This window comes from Athene cunicularia, assembly GCF_003259725.1.
Source record: "Athene cunicularia isolate RWA chromosome 7 unlocalized genomic scaffold, athCun1 chr7_part1, whole genome shotgun sequence".
Taxonomy (NCBI): Eukaryota; Metazoa; Chordata; class Aves; order Strigiformes; family Strigidae; genus Athene; species Athene cunicularia.
In genome coordinates, this window is record NW_020799107.1 from 6,620,953 (window position 1) to 6,642,505 (window position 21,553).

General features: G+C 42.8%; 1 protein-coding gene across 5 annotated transcripts in view; it reads left to right on the plus strand.

Annotated features, from left to right (window-relative positions):
• Positions 1-372: 372 nt before the first annotated feature.
• The window catches only part of UNC80 (unc-80 homolog, NALCN channel complex subunit), a 133,126-nt gene continuing 111,945 nt past the window's right edge, over positions 373-21,553 (plus strand). For all 5 annotated transcript variants that reach the window (XM_026853077.1, XM_026853078.1, XM_026853080.1 and 2 more), the window contains exons 1-8: positions 373-464; positions 1,736-1,784; positions 8,822-8,978; positions 9,866-10,164; positions 12,333-12,456; positions 14,251-14,324; positions 14,773-14,912; positions 18,859-19,120. In XM_026853077.1, the coding sequence (XP_026708878.1) occupies positions 373-464; positions 1,736-1,784; positions 8,822-8,978; positions 9,866-10,164; positions 12,333-12,456; positions 14,251-14,324; positions 14,773-14,912; positions 18,859-19,120 (1,197 nt within the window). The remainder of the gene's footprint in view (positions 465-1,735; positions 1,785-8,821; positions 8,979-9,865; positions 10,165-12,332; positions 12,457-14,250; positions 14,325-14,772; positions 14,913-18,858; positions 19,121-21,553) is intronic.

Consider the following 21,553-nt stretch of genomic DNA (forward strand, 5'->3'; position numbering starts at 1 on the left):
AAGTATAACAAATACAAGGCAGAAATCATAATCCTCCAGATGCACACAGCATGGTTCTAAACTCACTGTCCTTTGTATAAAACAACCGACTTACAAACATTATTAGGTACTTTACAGTGTGAAAAAGCTTTTTGCAGAGCTGAAATATCGTGTGTGGGGCTGTTAGAAGTTCATCTTCAGTAAAATTTTTAGAGATGTAGCCATTTTGCACCGGCAAAGCTGGCGGGAGGTGCGAGAGGGGAGGGAGGGGGTGGGCGGCAGAGGATGAAGGGAAGAGGGCACGGAGTTACGCAGAGCAGAGAGGCGGCCATGGGAGATCCCGGCTGGTGCGTCTGCTGAGCCTGGCTGGCCGCGGCGGCCGTCAGCGGCATCATGGTGAAAAGGAAAAGCTCGGAGGGCCAGGAGCAGGAGAGCGGCCGCGGCATCCCCCTGCCCATCCAGACCTTCCTGTGGAGGCAAACCAGGTGAGAGCGGCCAGCCCGGGTACTTGGGGTACAGCTGCAACAGGGCAGTGGGAGTGAGGGGGGGGCGGGCCAGCTGCTGCTGCCCAGCGGCCAGGAGGCGGCGGTTACTGCAGCTGCAAACGCGAAGGCGTGGAACAAGCTGTTCTCTTTGCACTCACGGCAGAGCAAACTGTGTACCGGGGGTGGGGGAAGGACTGGGGGCAGCTTAACCTGGTGGCAGTCCCAGGTAGCTTCTTGATGTGACTTTAAAACATCCGTGCGGGTGTGTGTCTGTGCACCTTTCCCCTCCTCCCCGCCATCACCCCCCTACACTTCTAAGAAGACTCCCGGAGCTCTGGCACCAGAAGCAGCATCCCTCAGGGCTGCACCGGACTTGCAGCTTTGCTCGTATCTGTATTTGCAGCCGTTCTGGAAGTGTAATCTACGCTTTGAGAGGTCAGCATGCAAACAGATACGTCAAAGTCTCACTTTATTTCATTGGATTGGAGAGTAATGATGTGTGAGGGGCAGGCTGAATGTATGGCTGGGGCTTTATGTTCCTTGTGAATCCTGTCTGGCTCCTTTCTTAACAGAATTCTAAACTGAAAACATTGCAGGGGCTGTGGGGGTTAGTTTGGCAGGTTGTGGCTCAGATTTAAGGCCTCAGTCACAGAATCCCTTTATTCCACAGTTTCAGTGTCCTCTGAAAAAAATAAATTAAAAAATGCTGTAATAAGGTGACCTGATTAATTTTTAAAATATTTAATTCTGATCCCATTCTGGAGGGGAATGACAGCAGAGGGTGGGTATTCTCTGCTTACAGGCTAGAGGCCTGCAGTTCGTCATAAGCCTTCCACATCCGCAGTTGTGGAGGAAAATACTTAATACGAAACTGGCAAACGGATCTCTGGCTTAAAATAGAGGCAAGGCAAAGTTCAGTAAGATTTAACACATTTTAAACAGAATATATTCAAAATCTTTCACTGGGATGAAATGGGTGAAAAATGTCTGGTGGAAGATTTTATCCATGGGGAACAGGACTTTTCTTGAGGGTGGATTAACTCCCTCTTGGCATACCGGCATGGGTACTGTTGTCCTCTAGAAAAGGTAACCGCATTTTTTCAGATGTCACCAAGAGGTATCTGAATATTGTTTTGGCCTTGATGTCTTCCTTTACATTAAGTTTTTAAGCCTTTTGCCAACCTTCCGACATGAGAAAAATCCTAAAAATAAATATGCAAAATCCACACTTGAAGTTCTGGGTCTCTAACACTTTTTCTCCCTTCCTTCAGTGCATTTTTAAGACCTAAACTGGGGAAACAATATGAAGCTTCCTGTGTGGTATGTACATGTTTCTCTTTTTCAACTTGTATTAGTAAGTAACTTTTCATGCAACTTGATCTGACCATGGTGGCTGTTCAGCAAACTTCTCAGCTTAAGCCAGTAGTGGATTTAGTCCATTCAGCTTAATTTTGTACTTTTATCACATGAAGGATTTGAAACCTTTTCCCATCTAGAGAATTTGGATATCATGTACATCTCTAGACACAACAAAAACATGTTGATTTGGATATTAGTAATCAAATAAAGTAAATAATTGTATGGGCAGACTGAGCTACAGCAATCTGGATCTAAACTTGTGTTTCATCATGTGTGTATGTGCTTTCAGATGAGATTGATATCATCTCAGTTTGCAATTAGTGGGTTTTTTCAGACTTAAAATATTGAAAATCTAAACATTACTAGCAGGCTTTAAACAATACTTATTTCATTGTGCAAGATGGAAATACCTCCTCTACTAGAAAACAGAAGGAGCATGTCTTAGGAGCATAATTAACAAGAGGTTATTATGCAGATACTAATAACTCTTATTTTGAATTAAACCTCAAGCTACCGTCTAAAGGGAGGAGAAAGGGAAGGCATGCAGCAAGTTCAAATAAGATGGGTATGTAGGGAATTTAAGAATTCCTTGAACTGTTGCTGATTTTTGGATGACTTAAAGTACATTAAGCAGTTGCAGCCAGACTTGACAGACTGGAAAAACTTGGTCTGGACATGTACCTTAATCAAGTACTTAGGTCTCTCTGCAGCAATTTTCTGACTCCCTTCACACAAGGTATTAAGCTGGAGAAGTCCTAGCTGCTGCTGACTAATTTTCTTCTAAGAAATCCATAAATTTTTCAGGGTTATTGCTAGATACCGAATACCTTTAGAGAGCTGCTGGCTTAGTGTGTTGGTGAGTAAAATTTATCGTAATTCTGGCACATGGAGAAAAAAGCATCGTCACTGGTTTATGCCATTGACAGTTCCTGGTAATTCAGAGAGTAGAAAATGAAGCTTGTTGCCTGATGTCCTTTACTAGGAGTCTCAGCAGTGTGCAGGTGCCATGGCTTGAAGCACCTATAATCTGAGGCTGTGGCCCCATCTGTGAGCTCATGTCTGTTACTGTTGGGTAGAGGGACAGAGCTTCCTTCTCTGTGTTTTCTCCATGATGTACCTGTGACTTCCTTGTGCTTCATGATGTCCTGTTGGCATCAGGTCTTCATCTGTGTCCCCCAGGCTGATTCTAAAGCACCTTTCTTCTATGAGCACATATCAATACTAAGTGTAAAAAACAAACAAACAAACCAAAACAGAAACAACAAACAAAAATGAACTGCAAGACAACATATATCACACACTTCAGCCAAGGAAAAGGAAGCTCTGGAAAAATACATTTTATGACGATCCGATACATTTCCACCCTTGGGTGAAGAACTTGATTCTTCTCCAAGTCCTAACATAATTATTAAGTTGTGGTAGAAAATTTTCAAAAGTGGGGCTTAGATTTCAGCAATTGATGAGATGCAGCCTGAGCTACTGCATCTGACACCTTCTTTTGCTCATCAGTTTCCTATCCCTGCCAGTGTACAGGAACGTCTGCCCACATCCACACTTCCATATAATCCAGTGCTGCGTGCATGGGTGAGACAGGGTTTCTGGGACTTGACAGGTAGTTGGCTTGTCTTCTGAAACCTCAAGCTGACTGTCTAACACCACTGTATTGACTAGAGTGCCTAAAAATAATGTGTGCCTCTTATATGATCTGTCCTTTTAAAATTGTCTAGCCAGAATTGTTCCAGGCATGTCTATAGGCTGTTAACTGTCTGACAATGCATATGACACAACATTGTGCGGTGTTCTATTACTATTCTTGGCTCTAAACTTGCTGCAGTAGATTTTGCTGCATATTGTGCATTGAGGAAGCAGATGCTGGAGACCTGGATTCAGTGAGTACAGCATCTGGTCTGCAAGAGCAGATTGCATTGCTTCTTTGAGCTTTGCCTTATACCACAATCCTTGAGGAAAAACCTGGCCCTTTCATAACCTTGTTTCCCTTACCTGAACAATCACACTGACTGACGAATAATAGCCCTTAACATGAAGATAAATACCACACCACCCAGATTGTCTTACACTGTCTAAATGCTCTTGTGCCTCAGTACGGATTTGATGTTCTTCCTTCTCCACATTCTGAATCTCTTCTGCCCTGAAACAGTGTCATTCCTAACATGCATGAGTGACAGCCATAAATGACCTCACAGGAATGTATGTGAGTGCTGTAAAAAACTAATTCATTTTTTGGGGGGTGAGGGTAAGGGACTCAAGGATATGTTTTACCCTGGATTGCACTGGGCATGGCAGAACCTAAACCTTTTCTGGAGGATCCTGCAAATTCAAAGTTTACCTCTTTTCTGGTTTATTAGTTGGTTTTTTGCAAATGTAGTAATATGTTTTGTTGTTGTGAATTATTAAAGAATAGATATGGAACAGTTTTAAAAGAGGCCACCTTTATTTTATCTAGCCAGTAGACATGGTTACAGGAAACTGAATTTTTGAACATAGGAATCTTCTGTAAATAAAGGGCTTGGCATCTGTGTTTTATTGCTTGTCAATGTTTTACTATTACTGTGTTTAGTAAACAATGGAGCCTTATCATCCCTTGTTCTATGAACTCCTAGATTAATGTTTTAGATCTTTCCAGGAACTCTTCCCCACTCAGAGGACCTTCCCCAGAGTGGCAATACTGTCTGTCTGCATTTCAAGTTCTTTCTAGTCAGTCTGAAGAGACTTTAGCAGTGGTCTCTGCTTTCCACCATGATGCAGCCTGAGCTTTGGAACAACAGGGCAGTGAGGTTCCCTCCAAGGACAGGAGTCTGGTTCAAGAAACACTAACAGTTTCTCTGTGTCTCTGCCAGGGTCCTTCTGTACATAGACTAGGCTTAAGCACTGTGCTTTGCTCTCCTAGCTTACTACTTTTTCTTTTTTTTCCTCAAGTGAGATCCTCTAGGGATCCTTCCCTGGAGGAGGCCTGCAGCTTACCTGGCACTCCTGAGAGGATGGAATGGGGGGTGCTGAGCTTCCCAGGGTCCTGGCTGTCTAGTGGGGCTGTGGCCCTGGCTGAGCCCTTGCTGCCTTACGCAGTTTGCCACAGGTACAGCTCCCCTCCACTTAGAGCAGGGGACAGTCCTACAACCTGAGCAAAGTGTATAGGAAACCACAGCAAAGCCCAGCCAGTATCTGTCCTGTACTGCTTATCTAGGCTTCTTCAGGCAGCTACCTGTTCCCTTTCCAGCAGCAAAGTGACCCACAGGCTGACCCTGGTCACAAGGTGTTTGATAGCGCCTTTGGTTCTTATTGGAGACGAAAGTAAAAGGAGAACAGCAGCAGTGGGAAGGCAGCCAGACAGGACTGACCGCCACTCCCTGTGAAAACAGATGGCATCATCAGGCTAAAAGGAAAAATGTTTGTGTAAGTGGCCCTGAGGGAGCTGAACACACACACAGAGAACACCGCTGAAAGGGGCTGCCCTATCTCCAGCCAAGGCATAATGCTGACTTCCCTCACTACACCCTGGCAGGTGTTCGTTATCCTCCTTTGGCGCGTGGGGTGTTGCAGGCATGGACAAGCCTGCTGTAAGTAGGTAACTCTTTTCTTAGCCAAGCAGCAGCCCTGAGACTGCCGCTCCAGACATATCCACATCATGACAAGATTCTCTGACTGACTTGCAGGTAGCCTACTTCAGACATTTTCATTCAGCCTTCTCATTGAAGCATGTAACGCCTCTCAGCTGTAGCAGCAGTTGCTTAGTTCGTGTAGGGTGAAAATTGGGCCTTTCATCTTAATGTCTGTATATTCTCTGTAGCAGGTCCTGAAAGTGAGAGTAGAGCCATAGCAGACTCAAAAAGGGAGACTCTACAGGAGCAAATGCTAACACAGGGCCTTGCATCTTCAGTGTCTGGTGTAGGCAGAAGCTGCTGTGAGCTGGACCTTTCTGGAGAACTCCAGGCACAACCCGTGCGACACCTGTCCAAAGAACGGCATGTTGTTGTTGTTGGGCTGCTTGTGAGAGTTATCAGTGTGGGGACAGATGCCGACTAGGTCCCGTGATGACAATACATGTGTGGTGGCTGTTGTGTACCAGCCAGTGTCCATAGCACACAGGGACAGTCAGTGGTTTCCATACTTCCCCATGCCTTTGTGTTAGCATTTCCTGGTAACACACAGTACTTCTGTCTCAGATGCTTGTGATTGCATATGCTGTTCCAAAAGTTAATCATTTGTTGTGGCACAGAAATATATTTAGCTTTCCAATCTCTGAATGAACAGAGGAATCTGGTGGATAACCATGTAGGAAAATCTTCATGTGGCTCAGAAACCCAAAATGTTGAGGTGAATACAAGCCTAATTTGAAGACATAATTGCAGACTTCTTAGCTTCGTCTTCAGTTTCTGAAGTATGCAGAATGTGGGCTGGAGCTTCCAGAAGGCAGTTGTTGGAGGGTGTTCTCCCTGATGCCCTTGAAGTACATGTATGACCTTGAATGAAAAACTGGAGGGCAACGTGTCTTCCATCATGCTTCAGAAGAGTGTTGCTGCTCCCAGTGATTTTTTTCCCTCCCCTTGCTCTGTAAACTGAATAGCTTTGTCACTGTACTGAAGTGTGAGCTTATGGCTTGGCTCTTCTACTGGAGGTGCGAAGGTGATTTGTTTTGATAAGCCTAGGTCAGCACTGGTGATTGTCAGGCAGAGGTAAATAGTGAACCAGATTAGCTCACTAGCCTGGTAGAGACTACTTACCTCTATGCTGAGCTTCATTCGGGCTGGTGCAAAGACTTGACTTGGCTGAATGAAGGCTTCAGTGAGCCCCAGAGCTGATCCATGAATAGAGATGGGAGTGTGGGGCTGGACCAACGAATAAGAAGTGGTACCCTGTGTCATTTTGACAGAAATAAAATCTCATGTTTTTCACTGGCTTTTTCAGATTTTGTGTTGTTTGTAACCATGCATTAACACTGCACCTCTTGTCTGGTTTCTGGGGATACTTTGCTGCTTTGTTCCCCCCTTTTGTTATGTAACCTTGTCTGGGATAGTTGTTCTAGACCCATGTTCTCTTTATAATAATGAGGTCTGGACTGCTACTGTGGCTTGATGACTTCGTAGTTCCTGAACGGAGTAGAATACTCGGACATTACAAGAAGTACTTCGCTCCTCAGCCTGCCAAGGCTTTCCAAGCATTGGCCATCCCTTCATGTTCCCCCCATTCCTGAACTGGTAGGAATGAATGGCAGGAGACCCGTTTTCCCTTGTAGACAATGTGGCCCCCAGCAGATCGCTTAAGAGTGATTTGAGGCATCCTTTCCCTGGTAGATATTTTATCTGATCCTGGTCCCAAGAAACACACATTGCTGACAACCTAATCCATGGCATGTTATTTCTGACTAATCCCCAGAAAGCCAGCATTTTTATCCACACATTACATCTAAGGGCTTCCAATTTCAGCCTTTGCTTCTTAAAGTCTATTGAGTTTTCTGACTAGAACCTGGAGTTTCTAGTAGGTGGGCAGTGTGACTTTGTACACACATTGATTGGCAGATCTGATGTTTATTGTCAGTATTTCCTCAGGTTAGATTTGTGTTGCTACAGGCTTAGTCCTTTATAAGCACACTCAGTTCTGAATACCCCCCCAAAATATCTGTGTAAGCCCATACAGTCCCCCTGCCCTTCTCTTTGTCTATGCCTGGTGCTATTGGGGAGTTGCTGTCTTTGGTTGTAAGTACAGGTAGATGTGCATTTCTCTGCCTCCATGCTGATCAGAGCAGAGCTGTTGCAGGGATGCTGTTACACCACGCTGGTGCGGCTCTGTGCTTGCACCGGGGCATCCTGCGTCTTGGAAGAGGAGCTCATGTCTGCCCACACCTGTGAGTGTGGCCACGACCTCGGAGAACAAATGTGCACAGCTGCTGGGGTATGCAGAAGAGTGCATGTTACCACTGACTAGCATGCCACACCGGGGAGTGTCTGGTCATTTAGCGGAGCTAGGCTACGACTGCTGCCCTTTTTAGCTTTTCTTCTTTGTAATTAAGTCTATTCATATTACCTCCCCAATTTTGCAAGAAAAATCTGACTGGTGTTGAAGGATAAGCTTTATGAATCTAGAGTGAGGGCATTTGAAGCATCCATTGAGTCATGAATGCCAAGTTACTTGTTTGCCCACAGCTTGATTGGTAAAACAGCTTGTGAGCAAATAGGTATCAAGGAGTCTAAGCTGTTACATGGCAAGGACATGCATTATCAGTAATGTATGTCTTCACTTTAGGAACTTTAGTGAAGGAATATAACTGCTTTTGTGACCTATAATGAGATCTCTGCATCTGCTCAGCTGGAGAACTTACGGGAATGGTTGGAGCAACTAGCAATAAGGAACTTCCTTAGACATTTCAAAGGCAGATAGTCTTATTTTTTTGTTGCTTGAGGAGGAAATAATGAACTTGCTGCAGCCATCAGGTCTTTTAAATGTTCACAAAATCATTACATCATGACTCAACAAAATTTTTGTATACTGATTATTTTTTGTGGCAGGGTATGAAAACATTTCCTGAGGCCCGTGTACCTTTAATGGGTCACCCTTTATGTTACACTAAACTGAAAGAGCGTGTGTGTGTGTGTGAGAATAATATCCAGCTCTCAGCTCCACAAATACAGGCTTCATCAGCTCCTGTGACTTCCAACGGTATTACTGGCCTGCCGCATTAATGCCCAACACAACTGTAAGTCTGGCTTGATGTCAGCACTTACTAATATACACAATACTTGCTTTAATTCTTTTTTATTACTGAAAATATATTGAGTGGATCATTCACTTCTTAGCCAAGTATGTCCATATGTCTGGTGAGCTTTAGCTACAGTCTGTGTCTTTCAGGAAAAATATTATAAGGTGTACTTTAGTTATATAATGAAACATTACAGATTACAGTTTTTTTAAAAGAGAATGTTCAATGTACTGGAAGGTATGTGGAGAAATAGATATATAGTGTCTTTTTTTGTTTTTACTTTTAGTCTTTTGAAAGAGTTTTAGTAGAGAACAAGCTGCATGGCCTTTCTCCAGCTCTCTCTGAAGCCATCCAGAGCATTTCTCGCTGGGAACTTGTCCAAGCTGCGCTCCCACATGTGCTGCACTGCACTGCAACATTGCTCTCCAACCGTAACAAGCTAGGTTAGTGCTCATGTGAGTTTGTTTTTCCATTACTGAAGTTACCAGTCAAAATATGACAGACTGATGCTCACAGTACCAACATATTGTAAATCCTAGAATCCCAGTTAGTACATTCTGTGGATTACCTTTCTTGGTCTGTTCTCATTTACAGCAGAATAACCTGTGAGAGCTTCCCCATTGAAGTTAATGGTCTGATGATCTGAAGAATCAAAGTAGTTCAATAATATTTTGCTAGTTATTTTCCAGAGATAATTGAAATTAACTTTAGCAAAGGTCTTACCACCCAGCAGGAATGGGTTCCTTGAAAGAGTACATATTTCAAGGCATGCTGCAATGGCCAATTGCAGCAGGTACTTTTAATATCTTCAGGGGTTTTTTTCTTCTTTTTATTCAGACCAATGCATGTGATTCTCAGCAGATAAGTCAATCAGATAATAAGAATAGAGCCAGGTCCAAATCTAACTTCCTTTACTAGTTTTTACTGATTTCAGCAGGAATTTGCTTCATGAAACATGCTGGTAGGGAACATGAACAGGACAGCTGAGCGCCTCACAGTGCTAAGTTGCATTTTGTCTTATACAATAGAGTCAAACAGATGAGGTTGTCAAGCCAGCATCTTTTAGGAGCGCTCTATGTCCGTGCATTGAGTTGCCCTGCAACTGACATTACAGGGTCTGAACTGCAAATGCTGTAAAGTAAATGGAGACTTGTGAATTAGGAGGTTTCAAACATAATGAAACAGAATGTTAATACTTTTAATGGCAGAACTTTAATTTTCAAACGCTTATCAGGAAGCTGGATGCCCAGTTTCCTGTGTGGCTCTGAAAGTCTCAACAGTACCATTAATGGAAACCCTGTGAGATACTGTGATGCATTTTTCCATCCAGGACATCAGGATAAGCTTGGAGTAGCTGAAACAAAGCTTCTTCACACTCTTCACTGGATGCTGCTGGAGGCACCTCAGGACTGCAGTAATGATCGATTTGGAGGAGACAGAGGCTCTAGCTGGGGAGGGAGCAGTAGCGCCTTTATCCACCAGGCTGAAAACCAAGGATCACCAGGACATCCCCGGCCCAGCACCACAAATGATGAGGAGGAGACTAACAGAAGGAAGTTCTTCCAGAACTCCATGGCCACAGTGGAGCTCTTTGTATTCCTCTTTGCTCCCCTTGTCCACAGGATTAAAGTAAGTGGAACACTGATGGGATACTTGTGTGGAGACAGCTCTGAACAGGAAAAGAATTATTCTGTCTTTGTGACTGATAATTAATTCAGCCTACAGTGACCACTGGGTGACCACTGGAAATGTTTTAACAAGCTGGCAGAATACCACTGCCATCAGGAAGAAATACTTCCAGTGACATGAACAATCACCACAGCATTGGGCAGACACAAAGGCAAATAAATCTGAAGTGAGCCCTCAGGAATGTCAAAGATCTGTGGCCCTTGTGAGGTCTTTGGGACCCTAGAACCTGCAGAAAGGATTGCAAGCTTTAGCTTACTCCAGTGATTCTCAGCCACTGCTCAGAAGCAGCTTGCTGGCTTTTCAGGGATTCCACCATGGGGCTGCCACTGGGATTTGTTGTTGTCATTACTAATCATCTTGATGCTAATTACCAGGAATGTGTGATAGCGATGTAAGCATGGCAGTGGCAAACACAATTGAGCATTCCTTTGTTCTGAAGTTGGAAGCAGGCTGCAGGCTTCCTCTCTGCCGGGGCGTCTCTGTTGGTTTTATGCTGGGTGCATCAGCTTTGCAGAGTGGTGTTGTGAGGAGACATTTTCTGCTTGCTCTGACTCCTGCCTCTTGTCTTTAGCCTCTCTGCCTCTCTGAAGGGCTGCTGTTTAGCCTTTACATTTCCAGCTGGGCCTCAGAAGAGAAACTGTCTCTGGAGAATAGGTGCTTGGAAAAGGTCTATAAAATCATGAAGTGATGGAGGCTGTTACCTGTTCTAATCCTGCCTTGTATGGTGCAGCAGTTGAAGAAGATAAGAAAGTACAGGAGATTAAGGATATCTGGGTTGGGATATCTGCTTTGGTTAAGGCAGGTGAAAGCAGGCCTGGAGAGCTGGATTCTTTGCTGGATTCTTAGTTGCTCAATTTATTTAGCCCAGATTTTTCATACTTGTTTACTAGTTCCACATTTTCTCTGTAAACAACTGGGACATGACAGGAAGAAATGCTAAATGCCTCCCAGTGCTACACACAAATTTGGGCTGCCCTTTGAATAAATTAAATTAAACTTGAGGTAGGCCCTGGCTATTAGAGATTAGGTTTCCAATTTTTTTATATTAATCTTTCTGGGATGTAGTTTCCCATTTAGAAGATGGGGTTAATAACAATAACTCAGGTTTACCTTGAAAATCCCTGAGATACTGTAGTGATGAACATTGAAAAGCCCATGTATATTTCTGTCATCAAAGCAAAGCTCAAAAAAAAAGATGAGGTAAATGAGGCATGTAACTGGCTAAGTCAGCCTTGTCCCCACTGTGTTTCACAGAGGTAGAGGTCTCAGGGGAAGAATACTGTCTAATCAGATAACTAAAGTAATGCATGTGCTCAAGGAAGATGATACATGTTTGCATAGGCATACCTAAGTGATGGATTGCCTAACTTCTGAGGGGATTTGTGGATTTAGCAATGTGTTTTCAAATTAGTGTTTTGGGGGGGTGAGGTGGATGCATGTAATCCTGTAACGTAACAACTGTAGATGAAAGTGTTGGCATGTCACCAAAAACTAGCAGTGCACAGTAAAACTGCAACACGTGTTACTGTTACCACTTCCAAAAGCCTTGCAAGGTGCTCCTTAGTGAAAATAGTAATTAAAAACAAGATTAGTTTATAACAAGACTTGTGAGCTCATTATGCCGAGACGGCACTAACAAGGAGTAGGGAATAGAAGGGTTGGAGAGCTACAAGCTGTCAGCTCCTGCCGTTCCTTTAGCTCTGTCTGCATCATCGATTTCAACGGCTGAGGCATGTGGAGCTATGTCAACAGGAGATGGTGGTGCAGATATAATTATGCTGCCAAAACTGCTTTTTTTTTTTTTTTTTTTACCATGTTTGTTTGCTTTATGGGGATAGATGGACTGTACCGACATCAGTGTCTCCTAATGTAGATGTGGGGCAAGTAAGTGCATACCTGCACCTTGATCCTGCTGAGATTTGCTGGTGAGCAAGTCTGCTGAGTAGTGTCAGCGGCCCTTGAGTTAGCATACGCTTACCACTGAACGGCACATGGTATCACTCATTTGTTCTAAGATCTGTGCATCAGAGAAATGACAATCCTTTTAGGCTGGCAACAATGTTATTTTGTGTGACCTTGTGTGATACGGGCTCTGTTTGTCTTTCTAGGAGTCTGACCTGACATTTCGGTTGGCTAGTGGCCTTGTTATTTGGCAGCCTATGTGGGAACACAGGCAGCCTGAAGTTTCGGCCTTCAATGCCCTTGTAAAACCCATCAGGAACATCGTTACAGGTCTGTGACTTTGCTGTGGTGGTGTAACTGGGAAGCCTTTCCTTTGTTTGACTGATGCTGCCTTATGTTCTGTAGCCATCATATTTGAAGGAATATGTTAATCCTGCAGAAGCTAGTCAAACATTTGAGAGCAGTTTAAGGTTGTTTCCCCTCAGAGTCAACCAACATTTGCATAATAATTAAATAGGAGAGAGACATCACAAGTAGGAAATGAGAAACTCTTCAGTAGATTTATCATCTCCTGTCAGCCTCATATGTCTGTCTCACCACATCTTCCTTAGTTGCTAAGAAGGGCAAAGGTAGTATCTAGCAGTCACCTGACATGGGTGGGGAAGGCTTTCCCAGACTGGCACTGGACAAAAATTAACAGTGAACATCACACAGTTGATAGTGTAGGCTCTCCTATCTAAAATGTGAATTTCACCATGTTACAAAATTAAACAAATTTTTTCCAAGAGGCTCCAAAGAAGGCTTAGGTTGTGAATTTACTTTTGCATACTGAAAGGGGTTGTTCCTCCTTTTTACTTCAGCCATAATGAGACTGGAGTTGGGTGCTTAAGCTGCCAAGTCTTTGTGTCTGATCTAGTCCTGAAAAAATCTTTTTTACTTTTATGTTTTCAGACAAGAGTTTTGCATAATTCCTACAAGGTAGTGAATCAAAAGTGTGCTGTGTATCTCACTGTAGCATTGCTTGCTCGTTCTCAAAAGCATGGGACTGTAATTTTTACAGTAGTGAAAATGTAGTTTGATAAATCAGATTTTTCTGATGGCAAGCCATTTTGGATGTCATGTTTTGTTCTGAAGGCTTTGTAGGCCTCTGGGACAGTCCAGAATTGAAAAGATTCAAATCTTCCCAATTATTTAAAACCGTCTTTGACATCTAGCTCTTCCTCCCTGTGCTTCAGTTCTGGAAGTAAAAGGTAGCATTTCAGCCCTGAAAGTAACAGAAATCCTGTTTTCTTTGACTGTTGGAATTAGGTCTGGAGTGTGGTCAGAAAATCCCTAAAGAATAACTTCAGGAGTAAAGTCTGAAAGGAAAATACTCTGTTATGTTTTGAAAACATTTTCAGCAGAACAGGAATAGAAATTGATAGGAGGTTCTTTATATCAAGGAAGGTTCTGCTATCTTAACATTGTCATCTCAAATTGGGACCCAAAAAGTTAAATTTAAGTATATTCTCCTTCAAAAAACAAACAAAATTCTAGTGAGGAAGCTTTTCAATGTTTTCTTTGGAGTCAGTCTGATACTAAGTCACATCTGAATAGATTGTGATGTGATGAGACTTCAAGAATTGTCATCCTAGTTTTTGTGATGCCTTTGGTCTTGTACAGTATTGCTCATCAAACTTTCTGTATGTCATTCATGTGTTTCCTGTGATGAAGGCATTTGTCAAATTGGAAATCACAATACATTCTGACAGATGTAACCTAGAAAAGGAGCTGAATATATGTGAAAAAAAGAGGGGAGAAAAAGCTCCAAAATAAAAGACACTAGTATGCACAGGAGAACACAGTTTAATGCCAAATGGATTTAGGATAACATTTATATTCAAACTGAATTTTAAAGAAGTAGTGATTTTCAGTAGACAATGTTGTTGACAACACAATTGAAAGAATTGTGCAAAAATGAAAGCAGTCCTTTTTTCTTTTTATGGCTGTGGTTAATGCCTAGGAAGTCTGCAGCAGAGAGATGCTGCTTTGGGCTTGTTTTTTGTTTTCTGGTTTACCCTTTCAGTGGTACATTTTAATATTAGAGATGATTCCTGAAACGTGTCCTATGACTTCTTTTCTCAGCTAAGAGAAGTTCTCCCACGAACAATCAGAGTGTGACTTGTGAATCCCCTAATCTGGACAGTGGACATACTGAAGTAAGTTCTATGTTAACATTAGACAGGCTTGAATAAGGAGCTGAGGAAGGGGGGAAATTAATATTGAAACAGGTGCAGTTGCCATCCTAAAGTATTCCATCTCCAGAAATTACAGTTCTTCACAGTTCTCCCAAAGGCTTCCAACCTTGTCTGCAGTGGGACCAAAGGGTATTGAGTATAACTGTCAGGATCAACTTGGCCTTACCCTGTTTTATAGGATGGAAGCCTTATCTTATGCATTTCCTTGGGCAAGAGCCCTGTCTTACCCTTTCCCTGTACAATGCCTGGTACTGAGAAGCCCCAGGCTTGATCAGTTTCTCCATGGTATTACCATGGTATTATGGTGTAAGTAATAGTCATGTCTAAGCAGAAATTGCATCAGGGAAACTAATATGGGAGAGACAAATATGTTTATATACCTATTTCCTTTTATTAAAACTATCCAAAGGGGCTACAGGTGGTCTGTGAGACAACCCAGCCAGATTCTGTACCTCCAAAGGCCAGTGTTTCAGCGTGTCATCGTGGAAATTCCTTGGATGGAAGCGTATCCTCCCAAACCTCTCAGGAGAGAGGCACTGCACATCCCAGGTACAAACCCCTTCAGCAGAAAGTTAGTCTGGTGTGACTTGATGGTGGAGGTCACAGAAGTCCTTTGTCTTGAATCTGCTGTTGTCTGTACACACCAAGGGTGCTGGATGTTTATCTCCAATTCTTAATTCGACAAATCTCAGTTCTATGTGATGAACAAGGCAGTGACACTTGATATTCAATGCCACTTTCACTGAAGAAATCTGTAGCTGGCCTGTTGGGACAGTTTCTTTGGTCTTTTCTAATATGTTAATTTCTTATAATTAAAGACATTAACAAATAACTTGTGGGTCCAACCCACCTTAGCTGAATTCAGCCTCAGGCAACTGGTATCTTTTCTGGCTTCATTCTGATCAAATTTAATTTCCCTTTAGCAAAGGATTTTTGCAAGCCTCTCTCCACTGCCATCATTAGGCCTGCTCTGCATCCTGCTGCTTAGCTTGGTTTAGACTACTGGCCCAAAGGAGCAAACTAAGAAAGCAACGCAGTCACGCAAACATATTCCCAGGTTGCCTTGTGGAGCTCAGGCCATGGTTTTCCGGCATGGCACTGATAAATTAGCTTCTTTTAATCTAGATTCAGGCGGGTAAAGATAGAACCAGATTTTCAGTGGTGCTGGACACTGGGTAGTGCCATAAAGTAAATGAAGCTGGTGAGTGAATTCAGGGGGTGGTGAGGGAGGGAAGCCTTAGCTATATTTTTAGGTCTCTACGGATTTAGGAGTGTCACTCAAACACCTCCTGAAAATTTTGGTCCTGTTGCTTATCTCTTTTGGGAAATGTCATATCCAAAACACTTCAGTGTTTAAAGAAATTGCTTGGTTACAGTGACAGAAGAAATGTGGGATGGAGTGGGTTTGTGGATATAATCTCGGGATGGCTCTGATTTATCAAAAAGATTTGGTGCACCCTTTCACTGGTGGAAAGGGCAAAGCTATTCTCTAAGGCTCTGATCACATCAGGAGGCTTCCCTTGGGATTTTATATCAGACCTGCTGTCAGTTCTGGGTCGTTATTTAATTTGTATTAATGTGATCCAGTATAACTGAAGTTGGGGACAGAACTGCCTTTCTGTGTGTCAACACTACTGCTCAGAGAGTGCACAGCCATAAAAAATAAGCAGCCTTTTAAGAAGACAGAATCAGGTGATCAATTTGTCAAGCTGGGTCTGGTGGTTGCTATGGGGATGAAGCTTCAGACAGGCTTTGAAGAGAGCATCATTATGTCTCCTCATTTGCAGGACTCATTGATCATTTAAAACTGTACAGGGAGCTTTGGTTGCCAAGCAACAGACAACTGGGGAACAAATGTTGTTTACTCTACTTACCAACAGCCGCAGTATTCCTTTGTCCTTGGCCCGGGGTTGAAGGAAGGCTGCCTTTCCACGCTCCCTGCAGTCACAGGCAACTGAGAGCTGATTATATGAACACTAGATTTCCTTCTAAATGAAGTATAGAGTTTAATTTCTGGTTCCTCAGACACTTCTTGAGCAAATGGCTTGTTCCTCCGATTCTGGCTAATTATCCCTGCTCCACTCAGTGAAATTCTTCATTTACAGATGATGCAGTTTAGCACTGAAGCAAATAAAGCCACAGCCCTTTATCCAGCTGCTGTCTTGAACACACTGCCTGGGAAATAGACTTTTCAGGAAGGACTTTAGTGACAAATGTTTCATAAGGAGAACATGCCTTGCTCCAGGCTGTGTTGCGCCTCAGGTTTGCCTGTGCCACAAACAGGAGAGCATGAAAACCTGTTTAGACTCAGACACTGATTGGGTCCTGCAAAGTGACCAGGGAGCAACACATCATCCTTTTTTTTTTTTTTTTTTTTTTTTTTTTTTTTTTTTTTTTTTTTCCTACTGATGTAATGGGCTTTATTTCCTTTCCTGTGATGCTTTGAATATCTCAGCTCTCTATGGTTTTTTTTACAGGATGCATCTATGTGACACAATCTTGACTGTGACAAAAACAGCTTTTGTACCATGTTTATGGGGAAAACTTTATAGCATATTTCCATTTATCATTGTTTTCTCCTTCCTAATTCAGTTTTTGGGGTTTTTGTAACAGCTCATTTTAAAGTCGTCAAACTTGTGAGATTTTTACCTTGTATACAGCACTAGGGGAGAAGCTTTGAATCTATAGATTGCATATAGTGACATATGCAGACACAGACGGGCTGGTCTGCAGTCGCCAAGTGCCTACAATGTTGGCCTGTGGGGCTGGCAGCACACCAGCTCCTGCAGGCTTGAGTTCTAGATGCATGCACTGCTCCAAGCCCAGCCTTACCACCTGGCCCCATTTCCAAGCGTGTAATACAGAGCAGGGTTCATGTGATTCCAAGTGGTGTCAACGTTCACCGCACAGTTCTTTCTCCTGTGCCAGTCCTATATCTGCCTTGGATGCACAGGGCAGCTTTGTGGCACTGGGCAGCGATCCAGCAAAGCACTTTAAGCATGCACTTCACTTTAAGCACTTAGAGGTTCCACTGGTCAGTATTGCTTGCTGCTTGTTCCCTGTTGCTTTGCTGGACTGTGGCCTTGGATGCCTCTGTTCAGAATGTGGTGGTACCAAGCTGAAGATGGGGGTGTCCTGCCAATGCTGTTTGCATGTTGTTTAGAAGAGTTGATAAAATAAATGTCTTTAAAAAAACCAAAACAAAACCTGATATTCTTGTGATGATTCCCAGATACCTGAGAATACAATTAATGAAAGTGATGTTGATTTTTATAGAATCCAAAAATCACAGTAGTGCTCAGTTCACAGAGGTGTGTTTCTAGCTGAATTCGAGTCGTGTACTTGGACAGGCAAAAAAAAATAGATCTACAGAGTTCCTGCCCCACCCCCAGTATTTCGCATCTCCTTTTGCCATGTGATTGTCCTTCCTCCCACTCCCTTTCACTGCTGCTTTTCTGACAGATTTTCTCCTAACAGATAGTGACTGTACAGAGGATAGATGAGGCCAGTTGTGCTCTGCTGGGAGACAAGTGGTATACAAAATAAATAAGAAAAAAGTTGGGGCATTTTATTGCAGTAAGTTTGGTTCTGAAAACAGGTATGATCCCTTTGAAATCTCTGGAGTCTCGTTTCTGAGGCTTACTACAGACATCTTGCTTTTCCATGCACTAACTTCTACAATACTTAGGAAATTCCTTACTAAAACCCATAAGGAAATGACATCACCTGGAAGGCAAGAAAAGTATGATTAAGGCTGAAAATGGTCCTTTTCTCTAACACACCTTGGCAAAGTGTCCATAACAGTAACTTTTACTTGTATAAGAATCCATTTAATTGGCTTAAAGGGTTAACTAATTTAGCTGCCCTGCTTGCTCCTCCTAAAGGCCTGATGTGTACAAATGTGAACCATTCGTAAATATGTATTACTAGTATCTGAACAGCAGATTCTCAAGGGTTGACTTTTTTCCAGCTGAACACATTTTTCAGTTAATGCAGGTGCTGGAGGTTTATCTTTAGACCACAGTTTAAGAAAGAAACCCTATCCAAGAAAACATTTAACAAAGCATGTACTTGAGTACTCTAGGGAGCTGAAAGCTAAATACCCACTTATGAGCCTTCAGTAATGCTTTCCTCGGGGCCTTAGTCTCAAAAGGTCGGTGGCAAATGTCCCTGCAAGCTCAAGCAGGCACAGCTGCATGCACATCCTGGTGATTTCTGCAGATGGCAGGAGAATGCGGATGGCTTACAGCTCTTGATACGTAGCTAAATTTTAGACCTCTTAGTAGAGCTCTTCAGTCAGACCAGCATGTATGCTAGGACAGAACTGGTTTCCAGCTATCAGAGAAAACGTGGTATCAAGAGTGACTGCTTAAGAAAAGTTGAACATAGAAACCCATAGATCATCGCTGAGTGGTTCTTTATTCAGAGAGCTGAGTATCTAAGAAGGGCTAAAGAGCCTGGTGACTAATATTTCTACTCCTGCTTTCTGAAACAGGGTGTCTTTGGTGATCCCACCATGCCAGAAGTCTCGCTATGCCACATACTTTGATGTGGCAGTGCTGCGCTGCCTGCTGCAGCCACACTGGTCCGAGGAGGGCACACAGTGGTCACTAATGTACTACCTGCAGAGGCTGAGGCATATGCTACAGGAAAAGCCAGAGAAACCACCTGAGCCAGAGATCACCCCTTTACCAAGACCTCGCAGCAGCTCCATGGTGGCTGCTGCACCCTCTCTGGTGAATACCCACAAAACTCAGGTAAGCAGTTGCCATCAATAAAAAAATAGAAAGTGTTGTGGTGATGCTGGGAAGTGATGGCTGGGCAACTAGTGAAAAGCACAGCTTTGGTATTGGTTAGACTGCCTGGAGGTCAGATTCAGAAAGAGACCCTGAGAACAATGAGGGGTTTGAAGGCAGAATCTGATGCAGAGAGTCAGAGCTGGTGACTGCTGAAAGCTTGAGGATTGATTTGGAATAATTAACCTAGGGTGAACTTTGATAACATTAGTTTTTAATGTGAGAATATACTAATGTAGTTGTCATAACAAGTGAGGTTGCCTTTGCGTTAGAGTGCAAGGCTCAGGACTCGCTGAGCTTCTTTGGTGTAACCCCTCAGTGTAAACCCTCAAAAGGGAGAAAAGGAATTGCACTTGGTACAGCACTGCACACACCAGGCAAACACTTGGGTTAAAGTATTGGAATAGACTTTGCCAACAGTGGCAGTGAGCAAAAGCCTGCCATGTTGTTACCTCTTCTCATGCTGTTATTCTTATTGCAGAATTTTTACCTTTATGTTTGCCAACAAAACCTCAGTAGACAAACTGGCCAAACTGGTGTCAAGACTTGCTCCCTGTTTTGCTGGAAAAGGAACCCCAGACCCCTGACCTTGGTGCAGTAAAGATCTTTGTGTTAGAGCTTAAATGTTTTTTTTCTTTTGGGTAGCTCACTGTTGTTCCAGGGATATGAAGGGGATACTGCTGCAGTTGCAGTTAATCTCTTTTGTTGATTTGTGCTACTTTTAGGTTATGCACTCTTTTCCTGTCATGTGGGCTTTTAACAGCAAATTCTGATTTACTGAGTTGATGGAACTGCTTAACAACATTTAATACAGATTCTATTTTTGCAATCCAATTTTATGACGCGCCTCAAGTAAAAGGCTCTATCTTCTGCTAATGTCGCTGTCAAATGGGGGTTTTTTGAGTCAGAAGTCTCAGAAATTCGGTGTTTTTTTCTTAAAATCCTTGCTTTCAGTATTGTGGAGCTGTGGCAGTATTTGACCTGTCATTTTATAACGGAGAAGGTGAAATATCTTTTGCCCTGTACAACCCAGATGCTCATAAGCCAGAAGACAAGCATAAACAATGTAAATATTAATACTGTTATTTTTAAATCTCACGATTTTATAGTCATTCTTGTGATTTTTGAGGGCTGCCACTACTTGTGGTTTTAAGGGCTCAGCAGCAGCAGTATTGTTTAAACCTTGTTATACTTTAGTGTCGTTTCTATAAAATATTGCCTGTTTCATCCCTGTAAAAGCTTGACATAGCTCCATAAAGGCCAGGTGATATGAATGACTATTCGACTTAATCTACATTTGCATGGGGATTTTATAGGATTGCTGGCGTGTACAGAAAATCCTCCTTAATATCATCTCCTGGAGAGAGAATTGGAAGATATTGCTGTTCATGTGGTTCACTGTTTCCATGCATATACTGTCCCTTTGCCCTTGCTCATAACTACTTGGTTATTTTGCACATTAGCAAGTTCAACTGCTAATGCAACAGGGGGTGCAGTCAGTGGCTCTCAGCACAGTGGCAGCATGAAATATCTTCCATAGGCACTGTTTGCACTAGTGTTGTGCTGGTTCTTCTCTACATACTGTGAAACACTTCCCTCCTTTCACATACCTGGCTATTTCTTACTTTTCCAGGCCATTTCTCTTGCAGAAGATTCCTTTACTCGGTTGCTCTTCACTAACATTTTTCTGTTAAAACCATTTGGCAATTCCACTGGGTACTTTCTAGCTGTTAATGTGAGGACTCTGTCCAGGGCATTCTTCCCTCCAGGGCTAGGTTTGATTGCTTTTGGTAACCTCTGTGTCAGTCTTGTGTATTTTTACTGTGCTTCATCAAATTGGAATCCTGTTTAAAAAGGTTTCCAATTTGTTATGCAGAACAGCTGTGATGGAGGAGGTGAAATGGTCTTCCATGCAGCAAAAGTTTCAGCTCATGCCCCCATTCTTTACAGCTGAGGACTGAAATCCGTGCAATGCACAGAGACACCTAGGCTCTGTTTCATCCCAGCCAGCTGTAGGGACTTAACTGCTGTTCTTAAATTTAGAATCTCATCACTCTCAGGGGAGAGAATGACACCTCCAGAAGGCTAGGATTTGTCATTTCTATCAACACAAAGGGTTGTATACTGAGACGTATCTGACACAGGGATATGTCTGAAGCCTGCTTTTTTGGTCTAGATTTTAAATTCCTAATACAATATCGTAATTTCTTCTCAAAGGTTGATCAACAGCTTCTGAAAAATATCATCACTGTGTTTCAGCAGGATAGATTTAAAGTGGCAGGCAAAAACTGAAGACAAAAACAGCTGCCTGCAAAGCACATCAGAGACCAGTAGATTCTTCTGGCAAATCCACATTCTTTCTATTGTTCTGCAGTTCATCAGGGTATCTTCATT